This window comes from Monodelphis domestica, chromosome 4, assembly GCF_027887165.1.
Source record: "Monodelphis domestica isolate mMonDom1 chromosome 4, mMonDom1.pri, whole genome shotgun sequence".
Lineage (NCBI taxonomy): Eukaryota > Metazoa > Chordata > Mammalia > Didelphimorphia > Didelphidae > Monodelphis > Monodelphis domestica.
The window spans coordinates 362,139,703-362,152,184 of NC_077230.1; the positions used below are offsets into that span (position 1 = coordinate 362,139,703).

At 35.3% G+C, this 12,482-nt stretch overlaps 1 protein-coding gene across 3 annotated transcripts in view; it reads left to right on the top strand.

Annotated features, from left to right (window-relative positions):
- LOC100031405 (protein argonaute-3) overlaps nucleotides 1-12,482 on the top strand; it is a 133,273-nt gene that overhangs the window by 93,770 nt on the left and 27,021 nt on the right. For 2 of the 3 annotated variants that reach the window (XR_008911479.1, XM_007492796.3), the window contains exons 10-13: nucleotides 7,799-7,921; nucleotides 8,275-8,408; nucleotides 9,448-9,632; nucleotides 10,397-10,556. Coding sequence is in view for 2 of the 3 variants with exons in the window: in XM_007492796.3 (XP_007492858.1) it covers nucleotides 7,799-7,921; nucleotides 8,275-8,408; nucleotides 9,448-9,632; nucleotides 10,397-10,556 (602 nt within the window). In the remaining variant the exon portion in view is untranslated. The remainder of the gene's footprint in view (nucleotides 1-7,798; nucleotides 7,922-8,274; nucleotides 8,409-9,447; nucleotides 9,633-10,396; nucleotides 10,557-12,482) is intronic. The other variant, XM_056795142.1, reaches the window with a different exon arrangement.

Sequence of the window (12,482 nt, forward strand, 5' to 3'; positions counted from 1 at the left end):
TGGTTATTGTAAACATAGCGAACCAGAAGTGTGTCAGTAACTTGTGTTTCAGAGGAGTGATTGATTGTGGTGCTTGTGTGTTTGGCTAACAGTGGGTGTGGGACCTCTGAATGTACCTCTGCTAAGAGGGAAAAGGGATGGGGAGGGGTAATGAGTGATGATCTTTAGGTTTTAATTCTGTGAATGTAATCTTTTTAGGGTAATAATCTTGGGGAGGGGTGTTCCAGGGGGTGTTTCCATCCTTCCTGGGGGTTGCTTTGCAGTCCCCGGTTTCCACATGTGACGGTGTCAAACAGCGTAGTCTTTGATGGCTCCCGGCACTCCAGGATCTTCTAAATCTGTGCTGGTGAAGATGTGTCCTGGTGTGCCAGAGGGGGCTGTTCCATTCCCCTTCTCCACCATGTTTGAGAACATTTTTTTTACATGCTCCACTCCTCTTGTCGAGCAAATCAATGCAAGCACTTTCTCCCTTTGCACTAAGCAGGGGGCTCATAAGCAGCTTGAAGGTGCAGTTTGGGCATGTGTTCTCTAAAAAGTTCACCAATGTTGCTCTAAGTTATATCATCAAAGAGTGATAGTTTTGTTTCTTTATTGCCTATTCTAATTCCTTCAATGTATTTTTCTTCTCTTGTTGCTATAGGTAACATTTCTAGTTCGATATTGGATAATAGCATTGATAATAGATATCTTTGTTTCACTCCTGATCTTATTGAGAAGGCTTCTAGTTTATCCTGATTAAAGAGAGTACTTGCTCTTGGTTTTAGATAGAAAAGCTCCATTTATCCCTGTGTTTTCTGGTATTTTTTATATTTAATGAATGTTGTATTTTCTCAGAAGCTTTTTCTGCATTTATTATGGTAATCATTTGAATTTTTTATTAGCTTTTTTGTTGATACGGTCTATTTTGCTCATTTGTTGTTCAGCTGTTTTAGTTGTGTCCAATTCTTCATGACTACATTTGAGATTTTTCATAGCAAAGATATTGGAGTGATTTGCCATTTCCTTCTCTAATACATTTTTAGATGCAAAAACTGAGACAGTTAAGTGACTTGCATACAGCTTGTAAGTTTATTCAAAGCTTGATTTGAATCCTGGTCTTCCTGACTCCATGCCTGGCATTCTATCTACTCTGCAACCTAGCTGCCCAGTTAATGCCTGTAGTTTTCCTAATATTGAACCAGCCCTGCGTTTCTGACATAAATACTACCTGGTTATACTCTGTGAACTTTGTGATACATTGTTGTAATTTCCTTACTAGCATTTTGCACATTTTTACATATTTGCATTTTTCAAATGGTTATTTAGAGCATTTTTCATTTTATGATAGTTTTAATTTCTTCTTCTGAAAACTGTTCATATGCTTCAACCATTTATCAATTGGGTAATAGTTGTATTTAACATTTTTGCCTCATATTGTATGGTAATCAATTATAAAAACTTGGCTACTCTCAGCATGCAATGATCTGAAATAATCCTAAAAGACGTATGACAAGGAATGCTATTCACTTCCAAAGAAAGAACTGTTGGAGTTGGATGGACATAGAACAAAGCATACTATCTTTCATATCAGTGTATTTATTGTCTTATTTTGGGGTTTTGGTTTTGTATGTGTGTGCTCTTACAACAGTGACCAATATGGAAGTGTTTTTCATGATCATACAAATAAAATAAAAATCGTGCATCAATGTTCATTAGGGAAATTGATTTATAATTTTCTTTCCCTGTTTTTTTCCTCTTTCTGGTTTAGGCATTTAAACAATATTTGTGTCATAGAAGGAATTTTAGGACGCCTTCTTTACATTTTTTCCAAATAGTTTATGTAGTATTGGAATTAATTGTCCTTTATATGTTTGGTAAAATTCACTTGTAAACATCTCTGGTCCTAGGGATTTTGTCTTAGGGAGCTCATTTATGGCTTGATCAATTTCTTTTTTTTTTCTGACATTGAATTATTTCCTCATCTATTAATTGGAATGATTTCTATTTTTGTAAGTATTAATCCATATAACCTAGGTTGTCAGATTTATTTGAATATAATTGGACAAAATATTCTTAGTGATTGTTTTAATTTCATCATCACTAGTGGCTCATTCACCCTTTTCATTATGTTTAATTTCATTTTCATTTTTTAAATCAGTTAACCAATGATTTATCTATTTTTGTTGATTTTATCTCAAAAATCAACTCAATTTTATTTACAAATTCAATGATTTTTTTACCTTTCAGTTTTATTGATATTTGATTTTCATGATTTCTATTTCAGTGTTTAAGTGGGGATTTTTAATTTGTTCTTTTTCTAGTTTTTTTAATTGCATGCATTCACCTACTCTTTTTATTGATGTAAAAATATAGAGATATAATTTTGGGGGGCTAGGTACTGCTTCAGCAGCATCCCATAAATTTTGGCATATTGTCTCATTGTTTTCATTCTCTTTAATGAAGTTATTTCTATGATTTGTTCTTTGACCCACATGTTCTTTAGGATTAGATTATTTAGTTTCCAATTAATTTTTCATCTTTGCTTCCAAGATCCTTTATTGAAGGTAATGTGTATTGTATTATGGCCCAATAAGGGTGGATTTAATATTTTTGCTTTTTCTGTATTTGGTTGTGAAATTTTTATGTCCAAATACATGGTCAGTTTTGTGAAGGTATCATGTGCAGCTGCTGATAAATCTACTCCTTTGTTTTCTTATTCAGTTTTCTCTAGTGGTAAGTCTCAGCTAACTTTTCTAAAATTCTGTTCACCTCCTTAACATCCTTGGTTACTTATTTTATGGTTAGATTTATAGTGTTTTACTGTCTATTTCCTCCTGTAACTCATTTAACTTTATCTTTAAGAATTTGGATGCTTTGCTGTTTGGTGCACACACATATTTTATATTGATATTACTTCATTGTGTTTTAGCAAAATGTGTTTTTCCTGAATCTCTCTTTTTTTTTTTTAACCCTTACCTTCCACCTTAGAATCGGCACTATCTTTTGGTTCCAAGGTGGAAGTGCAGTAAGGGCTAGGCAATGAGGGTTAAGTGAATTGCACAGGATCACACAACTAGGAAGTGTCTGAAGTCAGATTTGAACCTAGGATCTCCTATCTCTAGGCCTGGCTTTCAATCCACTGAGTCACCCAGCTGTTCCCATGATTATCTCTTTTAATTAAGTGTATTTTTACTTTTGCTTGGGCTAAAAGTAAATTCTGCTCCATCCCCTTATTTTAACTCTGTGTATGTCTTAATGTTTCAGGTGTGTTTCTTATAAACAAATATTATTCTGGTTTCTAATCTATTCTACTGTCCACCTCTATTTTACTGGATAAGTTCATCCGATTTACATTTATAGTTACGATGATTGTATTTATCCTTCTTTCTTTCATTTTACCTTTTCCCTCAAAATTTTGTTATTCTAACTACTGCTTCCTTTAATCTGCCCTCCTTTTATAATCTACCTTGTCCCTTTTTCTTGTCCCCTTGCCCTCTTATTTCATATCGAATAAAATAGATTTCTATACCTAAATGAGAGAGAGAAAGAGAAGGAGAAAGAAAGAATATGGGAGTAATTTTCCCTCATTGAATCAATTCTGATGTGAATGAACTTCAGGCATTGTCCTTCATTTTTTACCCCTCATCCTCCCTTGCCAATTTCACCTCCACTCTAAAGCTCTTCTTTTATGTGGTATATTTTCTCCATTATCTTTCCCACTTTCTCTGTGTATCCCTCATTTTTTATAGAAATCATTCCAACATAATCAATTCACGTCCATGCCCTCAATGTAGACTCCCTCTGAATACCCTAATAATGATAATGTTCCTAGGGATTATGCATATCATATTTTCATATAGGCACATAAGTAGTTTGATCTTATTAAATCCCTTATGATTTCTCTTTAATATTTCCCTTTTTATGTTTCTTTTCAGTCTTGTTTTTGAATTTCAGGTTTTCTATTCAGCTCTGGTCTTTTCATCAAGATTGCCTGAAAGTTCTTTATTTCATTAAATATTCATTTTATCCCTTGGAGGATTATATTCTTTTTTTTTTTTTTGCTGGGTAGATTATTCTTGGTTGCAATCCTAGCTCCTTTGCCTTCAAGAATATCATTTTCCAAGCTCTCTAGTCCTTTAATATGGAAGTTGCTAAATCTTGGGTGATCCTGACTATAGTTCTAGAGCAGCGTTGGCAAGCCTTTTCAAGATCATGTGCCCAAACAGCAACTTCAAGCTGCATGTGAGCCCCCCACATTACCAGAGATAGTGGAGGGAGGAACTGCTTGCATTGGGCACTAGACAAAGGAATGGGGCATGCAAAAAATGTCTTCAGGTGCTATGGAGAGAGGTATAATGGAGCAGCCTCCTCTATGCCACCAGGGCACGCATGCCACACCTTCACCAACAAGACTCTATAGTAGCTGAATGACTTCTTTCTGTCTGCTTTTGCAGTATTATCTTTTTTTACCTTGATAGTGCTAAAATTTGTCTATAACGTTCCTGGGAATTTTCATTTTGGGGTATCCTTTCAAGAGTGAATTCTTTCAATTTCTATTTTTGCCTTCTGCTTTTAAGATACAGAGACAGTTTTCCTTGATAATTTCTTGAAATATGGATCAATTATAGAATTGGGTTTTTTAAATCATGGCTTTCATATAGTCCCATAATTCTTAAATTACCTCTCTTTATTTCCTAGATCATTTTTTTCAATGGGATATTTACCATTTTCTTCTATCTTTTCATACTTTTCCAATTCTAATTTTTAAAGAATGATTTTCTTCCATGAACTTTTGTACCTTTTTATCCATTTGAATAATTCTGGTTTTAAAGGTGTTTTTTAATAAATATTTTTATGTTTCTTTTACCAAATTATTCTCTTTTCATAATTTTCTTTCTTCACTTTCATTTTTTTTTCATAATTTTTCTTTTACCATTCTTTCTCTAACTCTTCCAGGAATTCTTGTTGTGCTTGTATCCAACTGGTAATTGTCTTTTAAGTTTTGCTTGTAATTTTATGTTCTCTTCTTCTGAGTTGTCTTACCTGTCACCATAATAGCATTTTATGGTCAGGTTCTCTTTTTTATTGTTTTCTCATTTTTTCCCAGTGTATTTTTTTACTTTTAATTTCATGATTAATTTTGGCTCTGCTCTCCTGAGAGTAAGGATGCACTGTCCCAAGCTTCAGGTGTTTTTGCACTCATATCTTCACAGATAGTTCTGAGGGATTAAGGCATTTTTTGATGCTTCCATGGTGGTATCATCCAAGGAGAGCTGTGGTCACTGTTGTTCTGGTTTGTGCTCTGGTCTTTGCTAAGGAACCTTGTTCCCCTGCAACCAAAAGTACAAATATATCATTCCACCCTAGAACTGCGTATGGAGAACCCAACAGGGTCCTATAGCCAGTACCAGATCAGGATCCCCTGTAAACTCTTTCTGCCTAGTTGCCCAACTCCCTTACTGTCTCTGAGCTGAGAGATTGCCTCCAAGGGCCAGCATTGCTATTGCTGCACCATGTGTAATCCAGGCTGACCCCTGTCCCAGTGTCACATACATTCCTTGCCTATCTTTTAATTTGTCTTGAAATGGGAAAATGCCTCATTTTTGTTGACTCTCCTGCTCTAGACTTTTATTTGACACATTATTTTAAAATCATTTGGAGGAGAATGTTAGAGCCTGAATTGCTGCCTCTACATTACTATCTTGGCTCTGACTCCATTGAATGACTTTAAATTCCAAATAGGCATTTGGGAACTTCAGAATAACAAGGTCAAACTTTGGCTTTAGAAATTTCATTTTGGTAGTAGTAGTGGAGGATGGATTAGTGAAGGGAGAAAAAAGTAACACAGAGATAAAAGTTGAGACTGTTGAGGGCAAGAATTGATTAGGCCTGAACTGGGATTGAGGCTGAGTGAATAGAGAAGATGTAGGTAAAAGAGACATACCCTAGAGACTATAGGATTTAGCAGCTGAATATGTAGAGTGAGTAAAAGGAAGGAGTAAGGGGGAGTGTTGACGTTGCAAAGCTGGATAATTACAAGGATAGTTAGTGGTGCCTTTAATAGAATCCCTATTGTTCCTATTCTGTTAGATCTTCATAATGAAAAAAAATATGGTGTAAATGAGAGACAGGCTCTGCCAGATTTCAGCATTCCCCTATTGAACATTAAGGCTACTCTCTATTTTCAGTTATGTGTATTATTGCTATGAAAATCTCAACAGATATCAAAAATGAAGAGCTAATATTTTCAGGATATCTTCCCAACAATGTAATTATTGGGGCAACTTTTATTATTTTGCAACTTTTACTCAGCTGTCAGATTGTTGACCAGAAAGATTCTGCAAATTTTAAAATTACATCAGAGAACTGATCTACCTACCACACCCCTGGCAACATTGAGTTTTAAACATTTTTTTTACTAATTGGATACAGATACTTTAGATTTGATTTAATTTGCTCTTTCGTGGTTGTGAGATTGAATGTTTGTAAATGGTTACTACCATTTGGTTTTGTGTTTCTTTAATAAATTATTAATGGATTTTGAGCATTTATCCATTGTGCATTAGGGAGTTAGCTTTATATATATTTTAAGAGCTCCTTGATATATTTTTTATCTTAACTTTTTATGTGTCCCCTTTACTATAGATTCCCAATCTGTCTTTTTTATTGCAGCTATTTTATTGTACAGAATAGTATTTGTTGCAGTAGCTGTATTACTTTGTACACTTAATTTTAATGTAGCTGATTATATCTTTTTCAGATTCCTTGTTTTTGTTAACTAGAAATAGGAAATCCCTTCTTGACAATTCCATTAACATTTTTAAAAAATTTTAAGTCTTTCCTCTAGCTAGAATTTACTAAAAAAGGTTTTTATTTTATTTTATTTTTTAAACCCTTACCTTCCGTCTTGGAGTCAATACTGTGTATTGGCTCCAAGGCAGAAGAGTGGTAAGGACTAGGCAATGGGGGTCAAGTGACTTGCCCAGGGTCACACAGCTGGGAAATGTCTGCAGCCAGATTTGTACGTAGGACCTCCCATCTCTAGGCCTGGCTCTCAATCCACTGAGCCACCCAGCTTCCCCCGTAAATAGCTTAAACATAAGGATTTAAGTCTATTTTTGACCAAGTTGTTGAACAGTTTTCCCAAGAACTTTTATTAAATAGTCTTTTCCTCAGTTTTTATTTTTATAGATTTGTCAAGCTAGTTTGATTTTCCTTTTTCTTTTCATTTCCTTGATTTTTCTCTTACCATGAGAGCAGTTAAGAACTTGTTTTGAAGAATACTTAGTTACATCAGAGTATAGATGTGAAGGTCAGGTTTCATACTAGATTGTAATTGTCATTATCTTTGATTTTCTATGATTGTAGTAAAATGTCATAGCTTGTCTGAAAATATCAATATGTAGACATTTGTGCATATAATTCATAGCTTGCATTTTTATGTACCATAAAAACAGGAAATTTAACCCAGCATGAGTCATTAAAGAACTGGTGGTATGGAGCCACTGTTTTGTCACCATTTTCAGTTACATCTTTTGGCAATATAGCTTTCAAATTATTAAGAAAAGAAGCATTGTGAAAATTTAGTGGCCATATTTGATGTGAGAAAATTTAACTATAAATTTGACATTTTGATCAATATTATTATCTCCAATTATAAAACTTTGTGAAAATTGTTTGATCCTTGACATTTATGGTTCCATTAGCAAAACAAACCTGAAAGCACAGGCTTAACGTAATGAAGAATAACTAATTGCTAAATACCAAGTAATTGAATCCATCTTTTCTTAACAATTTCAAATTTTTCTTCTGTCTTTAGGTGAGAAGTGCAAATTATGATGCTGACCCATTTGTTCAGGAGTTTCAGTTTAAAGTTCGAGATGAAATGGCCCATGTAACGGGACGTGTACTTCCAGCTCCTATGCTGCAGTACGGAGGACGGGTAAAAGCCCTCGCTTGTCTCTTCTTCACACATATTCCATTTTTCAAGGGTGGAACAGAAGGACAGCTGAGCTGGGCTGGCATTTTAAGTCTTTTCCCCGCTCCTCTTTGTTTAAAGTGATAGTAAATCATTTTAAAACAAAATTCTTAGTAGTTTTCATTTAGATCATTTTTCTATGGCTCTATTTTCTATGTAGGGTCAGAATATGAGGTAAAAAGAGAAACCAATCTTTTCTTGATGTAAAGTGAAAAAGTATCTTGTTTTCATCAAATGGTGCATCATTGAAATAGTTCATAGAGGTTCTTGCCACCCTTTGACTTCAGTACAAATTCATCTTGTCTTATCTTTTTTAGAATCGAACAGTAGCAACTCCAAGCCATGGAGTATGGGACATGAGAGGGAAACAGTTCCACACAGGTGTTGAGATCAAAATGTGGGCTATAGCTTGTTTTGCAACTCAGAGGCAGTGCCGAGAAGAAATATTGAAGTAAGACATGTCACTTTCTTAAAATCTTTTGGTCTTAATTTGATTTTAAAATCCCTAGCTACATTTACCAGTTTTGTCTTGTTTTCTCAATACTGAATGCACTTGATCAATGTATACTAATCTGATTACTCTTTGAAATGAGTTATATTCTTGTCAGTTTTGATTGATCTGCAGATCTTAAAAACTTAAATGATTGATCTCTTAAAGTATTTCTTGGATAGCCAGTGTCAGTCAAAATTAGTGAGAGAAAATACCCCCAATTTTACCTCAGTATTTTCAGTGAATTTTTACTGTGGCTTTCTTTGTATCTCTTGGCTTAAAGGGATAGCTTAACATATTTGACTCTATAACTACCATTCATGTTCACCTTCATTTTTTTTATTAAAATTGTTCAGAGTTCTTCATTAGAACAAAAATAAGGTTTTGGGGTATTTTGTTTTTTAAAACCCATCTTCTGTTTCCTAGTCATTGTTTAAGGAAAGACAAGGTCTTTGACTTGGGAATTTTTTTGTTTTGCTTCAACTGATTTAAACCCCCAATATATACACTCTTATTTTAATCTAAGCACTTAATTCTGTTTTCCATCAGAAGTTCTTCGTGTTCTTTTGAAATGGGTTAAAGTGCATCTTACCTCCTTGGGCTTAAAGATTAATGTACCTTCTTTCTTAGAATCAATGCTGCGTATTGGTTCCAAGGCAGAAGAGTGGTAAGGGTTAGGCAATGGGGGTTAAGTGGCTTGCCCAGAGTCACATAGCTAGGAAGTGTCTGAGGCCAGATTTTACCTAGGACCTCCCGTCTCTAGGCCTGGCTCTCAATCCACTGAGCCACCTAGCTGCCGCTGCCCCTGCCCCCTGTATTCCTTTAAAGCCAGGATTTTGCCAGTCATCTTCATTTTCAGATGGTTACCTAGTCTAACTTTTCTTACCGAGCTCTTGGTGGTCTGATTCACTTCACTCTCCGTCTTATGCATTGTAGTCTTACTTAGTACATCATGTTGTTAAAAGAGAAAGTTAATACATTCAAAGATTCTTCTTTGAAGGGGTTTCACAGACCAGCTCCGTAAGATTTCCAAGGATGCAGGGATGCCCATCCAGGGCCAGCCTTGTTTTTGTAAATATGCACAGGGTGCAGACAGCGTGGAGCCTATGTTCCGTCATCTCAAGAACACCTACTCAGGACTGCAGCTCATCATTGTTATCCTACCTGGAAAGACACCTGTATATGGTAAGAAGTTAATTTAATACTATGTTTTTATTCAGTTTTATAATTTAACCTGGTCTCTCCCTCACCTTTCCAGTCTCCTTACACCCTTCCAGGTACTCTGTGGTTTGGTGATATTGGTAACTCCCTCTCCTGGGTATTTTCACTCTCTATATTCCATTTATGGAATGCCTTCCCTCCTCTCTACTTTCTGGCTTCCTTCAGGCTACCTTCTCCAGGAAGCTTTTCCAAACCAACCCCACCCCATAATTCTACTGCCTTCTCTCTGTTTATTTCTTATTTATCTTGTATATAACTTTGTACATAGTTGTCTGCATGTCATCTCCCCTGTTTGATTGAGAGCAGGAGCTTTCTTTTGTCTTTGTATCCCAGCACTTCGCACAATGCTTGGCACATTGTAGGTTTTTAATAAATTTTATTGACTGACTGTTCTTCAGGAGTTTTTTTTTCCTTTAAATATAACTGAATGCTAGAGACAGCACTAAAATCAATCTGGTTTTTTCACCCTTATTTTCCATCTTAGAATCAATACTATATATGGATTCCAAGGCAGAAGAGTGATAAGGGCTAGGCAGTGGGGATTGAGTGACTCGACCAGGGTCACACAGCTAGGATTTGAATCCAGGACCTCTCTCTCGGCCTGTCTCTCAATCCACTGAGTCACCTGACTGCCTCCTATCATTTTGTTTTAAATTTAAATAAAATTGTGATGTGATAAAAGCTTGATTTCACGATTTTTTTCTCTAATGAAATATATGTCTTTGCAGCGGAAGTGAAGAGAGTAGGAGACACACTTTTGGGAATGGCTACTCAGTGTGTTCAAGTCAAGAATGTTATAAAAACTTCTCCTCAGACCCTCTCAAACCTGTGCCTAAAGATTAATGTTAAACTAGGAGGAATCAATAATATTCTTGTACCTCATCAAAGGTAAGAAAGCCTATTAATAAATATCATTCTGCAAATTACCCAACTTGTTTTGAGCTTCTATAACCTATCAGAAGATAGTTATAGGAAAAACAGAGAACATTTAGTTCTGCAAGTATCCCTATTAATACAGAGATTAGTTTGACTATTGTAATATCTAAGGCTTTATCAAATGGTTTTTATCAAGATCCTTTTGAACATTTACTCCCAGCTCATTTTGAATACCAAATGAGGACTCTTGCTTAGTATCTAGCCAAAAATTCTTAGAAAAACTTATTTGTGTTTTACTTTGGAAGAATAAGTAGGTGTCTTCCTCAAAAAACATTTTTCAAGTAGCAAAGTATACATGTCTATGTTATAGATGCTATATGAAAATAATAGCGTATCCACCATTCTCTGCACTTTAAAAATATGCTATTTCAATCCAATCTTTTAAAGAGGAAAAATGGGATAGTGGGAAAAGCTGTATTTGGAGTCAGGAGATTTGATTCATATGGACACTATGTGATCTTTGACTAGATATTTATTCTGAATCTCTTGTTCCTTATTGGTAAAAATGTGGATAATATTTGCATTACCTACTTCAAGGGATGATTATGAAGAAAACTTATTATAAAACTGTAACCGTGAAAATGTGGTTTTGCCAAGACTGTGAGAGAGAGAGAGAGAAAGACAGAGAGACACAGAGACACAGAGAGGGAGAGAGAGAGAATAGTAGAAAGGGCCTAGGCCATTTGAACCTAAGGGAGAGTGAGTCAGCCTTTATCACTCACCACAAGATCGTCTCAAGCAAGCTCCAGTCCTCCACTGAACTCCTGACCTCCTCTTCCAATTCACTGAACTAACTCCAAACTGAACTGAATTCTCCTTTTAAAGAAATTTTCTCTTATGTCACCTCCCCTCAATTTTCACATCTACCAATCACAGTAGATGCTTTTTTCCAGGACTGCCCATTCTTAGTTCTCACCACTCTTTAGTTCTCACCTTCTCTGGGTAGATTATATCTTCTGAGTACTTCACACCTCTTTTGTTAAGCTTGCCTTTTGTAAGTTGCTTGACCTTTTAGTGATTAACCTTTATGGGTACTTAGCACCCTTTTGTATTAGATCTAAAAATAGACCTAGCTTAAGGTTCTAGGGAGATCATTGTTCAATCAGGAGTTTGCAGCTTTATCTTCCCCTAAGGCACTGTCTGAGTAGGGTGGAGTAATTTTAAAAGTTCTCAATACATTCCTAATCAAGTACCTTCATTGTTAAAAATGGGGAATAGCTTAACCAAATCTTCTAAGGTACAGTCTGAGCAGTTTTAAGATTTACAAAACATAAAAGTGCTATAGAAATCTGAGGGATTTAAAAAGTCATTGTTTTAAACTTAAAGGATTATTTTCCTAATGTTCAAAATAAGTGCTACTGACATTTCCCCTAGTTTTCTTTTTGAAGTGACTTGAATTGTTTTGGATGGTGTAGTTTTCTTCATATCTTTATGATTATAGTTTCTGATTAAGTTTCAAGGTTTTAAAAAATCATCCTGAAATGATTTTCTAAATGTATTATCATTTCTGCCATTAAGCTGGTAGAAATTAATAAGATGGCTCCTGCCTTCTTGGAGCTTAGAATCTTTTGGGGGTGTTTAACATCTACATAAGTTAAGCATTTGGTGAGGTTTCTGAATTGAAATCATTCCTAACCATGGTAGGTAGGGTATAGGTAAGGGATAAATAAGCAAATTGGAAGTGATGTAGCCTTCAAGTCGGGTTTTTTAATTAAAAGGACAGGTAATATTTTAGTAGGCCTTCCAGGCAGAGAGATCAGAACTAAGGCATGAAGGCAAGAAAGCAAAGGACAAAAGTGCAGAGGATCACCTGGCAACAGGCATTTCTTTGTTGTTGTTTAGTCACTTCAATCAGGTCCAACTCTTTGTGACCCAAGT